The following is a 3,484-nucleotide window of genomic DNA, read 5'->3' on the forward strand; positions in this document are numbered from 1 at the left end:
GAAAGAAAGAAACGTTTCGGCTGACATCTTCTTCAAGGTGAAGTGTTTTACAGCAATTACACATTACAGCCTTTGACTCCGAAGGTTGGAGTTTCTCATTTCACAAAACAGTGCACGTTCAATTATTTGTACTACGACGTAAGAATGTATGACTCACACAAAATATCAAGAAAAGTTTCCGTTAACTTTCTCTTACGATGTTTGTTGAAGGTATCAGTAACTTTTTTTTCAGTGCTTGTAAAAGGTATCATTGACGTTTTTATGATGTCTGTTAGAGGTTTTTAATCGCTTTTTTAACTATGTTTTTTAGAAATTTCACTAACTTTTGTCCCCCGGTGGGACAACAGTAAGTTTACGGACCTACAATGCTAGAATTCGGGGTTCGATTCCCCCGCGGTGTACACAGAATATAGCATAATGTGAAATTGCTTTAAAACAAATAAACACTAAAATTTTACAATGTAAAAGACTTCAGCAACTTTTTTACAATGTTTGTTAGAAGATTCAACTGAGCGAGATCTGATCACACTGGAAACTCTTCAAGAACTTGTAGAAAAACAAACAAGTCAGCTGAAGAAGAAAGACAGTGAAATTCTACAGAAAAACAAGGAGATCAAAGATGTAGGTTTTAAGAAACTTATTATTTTTGTTTCAAGATCACATTTTAATTGCGACTCATTAGATAAAGCATAAAATTCTCGGCACAAAACATTATAATGTATAGACATAAGATAATAAAGCTCCAGCTTACATTACTGCCTTAGAAACATAGCAGTGTCCAAAATATTAAATATCACTTTCGTTAAAGTACACTTGAGTTAGGCCCGGCATGGCCAGGTGGTTAAAGTGCTCGACTCGCAATCTGCGGTTCGCAGGTTCGAATCCTCGTCACACTAAACATGCTCGTCCTTTCAGCCGTGTGGCGTTATAATGTGATGGTCAATCCCACTATACGTTGGTAAAAGTGTAGCCCAAGAGTTGGCGGTGGGTGGTGATGACTAGCTGCCTTCCTTCTAGTATCACACTGCTAAATTAGGGACGGCTAGCGCGGATAGCCCTCGTGTAGCTTTGCCCGAAATTCATAACAAACAAACGCTTGAGTCATCACTCTAAAATAATGTTATAAGCTATATTTTTAATGGTGCAATTTAGATACTAGCTAGAGGGCGCACTACGTTGAGATCAGGCAAGTCCTAGAATGTTCGTGATCAAGAAATTTTACGAAGTGTCTAAAACAAGGCCACTGGTATAGATACGAGTAGGTAGCTAGTTTAGGGACGATGAATAGTGAATGAATATTGATTCAGTTAGTGAAGTTCAATGAAGTATTTGGATTAGTGTTAGTTATTGCAAATATTTAGTTATTCGATCGATTAGCCATAGTACCATTAGAGAGGGATTTCCACTTATACGTTATCTGTAAAGTTAGGCCTACGAGTTACAAAAAGAGTACCAGGTTGTAAAAACGTTAAGAAATAAATAAAATAATTTACTATCGTTGTGTGGAATGAATTAGAATTGTTTTTATCGAATAATTTAAAAGAATCACTAAGTATAAAAGGTTTGTTCCCTTTGTCACTGTCGAGAACGCTTTCACGCTTTTTTTTTGGTAATACTCAACAATAAACATCGTAGCTTAGCAACAAACTATCACCTGATTGTTCTTAGGCGAACTATGGTGTTTGTGTTGAATGCTCAATATTCATATCGATTTGTTAGAAAGGTTTGTTTTCTGTATTATTATTTTTTTTATAACTTCGATGATGGCCCGGCATCTTCTTGTTGGTCTGGTGGTATGTTAACACAAGTGGAATACAATCGGTGTGTACTTTCTTGGTAGGGTTGAGTGTTTGCTACTCGGTATATGAGCTAGCTTTAGTGGCTGTATCGTGGATGGTAGAATCAGGGTAGTGTCTTTTAGAAAAAAAAAAAGTCTTCATGTCTTTCAATTTAAACTTATAATCATTATCATCACTTCATAGTTTGCGTAGTCGTATGAATTGTGAGTATGGTTTTGACTTTTTTGTTACTGTACGGGTGGGAAGATTCGAAGTTTAGGTACGTGTGTGAATGTGTTTCATGCATACTAGTGGTCGGATGGTCGTCTTATTCCGATCGGACACGATATCGTTGGGATTTGATATTATTTGTTGTTTATTCCTCACTCCCTACCTTCTTCTCGTGGTTAAATAAGTAAAAACAGTTGGCTTAAACGTAGATACGCGAATATAGTTTTAAAAAGCACTAATTTTAATTACCTGTTGTTTAATTACAGTTGTTTGTTTTAAATATTTGATAGTTTTAAAGGTTTTGAAAAGTTCATAACTACAGAAAAACAAACAAACTTTTCTACAGTTACAGGATCAACTTACAAAACTGACTCTTCAAAACATCGACCTTGAACGATCACGGAGGCACTTAGAATCCCAAATCCAATCGCTCGTTGAAGCCAGGTCAGAAATGAAACTCCAGCTGGACGATCTCGGACAAACCTTCCAACAATTACATAATCATTTCAGTATTATATTCCAAGAAAACCCTGAACTTCCACTAACCGAAAGAAGTAATGCCCTTCAGGAACTTAGGGTAAAAGTAGTCTTAATTTCTTGCATTAATGCGCATCCCAGACATATGTAACTGGATCTGATGATGACCACACGAGTGGCCAAAACGTTGTTATAAGGTTAAAGAAAAATAAATAATCTACTCAAAAGCTGTACCTCTGAACATTAATTTAGAGATTGCATATGCTTTAACAACTTTAATATGAACACAACTTAGTTATTTTCTCTGGACGTATAAACCAACACCATTTCAATATCCTTTCCAAATTAAATATATGAACGTCTCGTTTGCTTACAGAGCAGTAGAGCTTGGACAGAGCCTAAATTAGTGGTTAAGCTGGACAATGGGAGGTTTACGCTGGAAGAACTAAAAAACATTGTTGTCGAGAGAGATGACCTTAGAGTCAGAGTACAGGAGCTGAAAGAAGAGCTAATTCACTTTACACCGAATTCCGTACTTCAGTAAGTAACGCTGACCATCAACAGAGTTGACCACTAGTAGTGATACTGTTGCACTGTAATTCTTACACTAATGACCTTTGACACGGTTGACCAGTAACAATGATTCTGTTATACTATATTCTCTTTGCACCGAATTCCGTACTTCAGTAAGTAACGCTGATCATCAGCAGAGTTGACCACTAGTAGTGATACTGTTGCACTGTAATTCTTACACTAATGACCTTTAACACGGTTGACCACTAACAATGATTCTGTTGTAGCTAATTCATACACTACTGACTATTAACAGAGTTCACCACTAACATTGATACTGTTGTAACGAACTTCTTACACTACTGACCTTTGACAGTTGACCAGTAAGTAATCTTGCTGTAGTATTAATCTTTACACTACTGACCTTTGACAGAGTTGACCAGTAAGTAATCTTGCTGTAGTATTAATCTTTACACTACTGACCT

At 36.4% G+C, this 3,484-nt stretch overlaps 1 protein-coding gene across 1 annotated transcript in view; it reads left to right on the forward strand.

Annotated features, from left to right (window-relative positions):
• LOC106466393 (RILP-like protein 1) overlaps positions 1 to 3,484 on the forward strand; it is a 16,740-nt gene that overhangs the window by 7,029 nt on the left and 6,227 nt on the right. The window contains exon 3 of the mRNA XM_022394393.1: positions 500 to 621. Within this exon, the coding sequence (XP_022250101.1) occupies positions 500 to 621 (122 nt within the window). The remainder of the gene's footprint in view (positions 1 to 499; positions 622 to 3,484) is intronic.

Source organism: Limulus polyphemus, unplaced genomic scaffold (assembly GCF_000517525.1).
Source record: "Limulus polyphemus unplaced genomic scaffold, Limulus_polyphemus-2.1.2 Scaffold2247, whole genome shotgun sequence".
NCBI classification, from domain to species: Eukaryota; Metazoa; Arthropoda; class Merostomata; order Xiphosura; family Limulidae; genus Limulus; species Limulus polyphemus.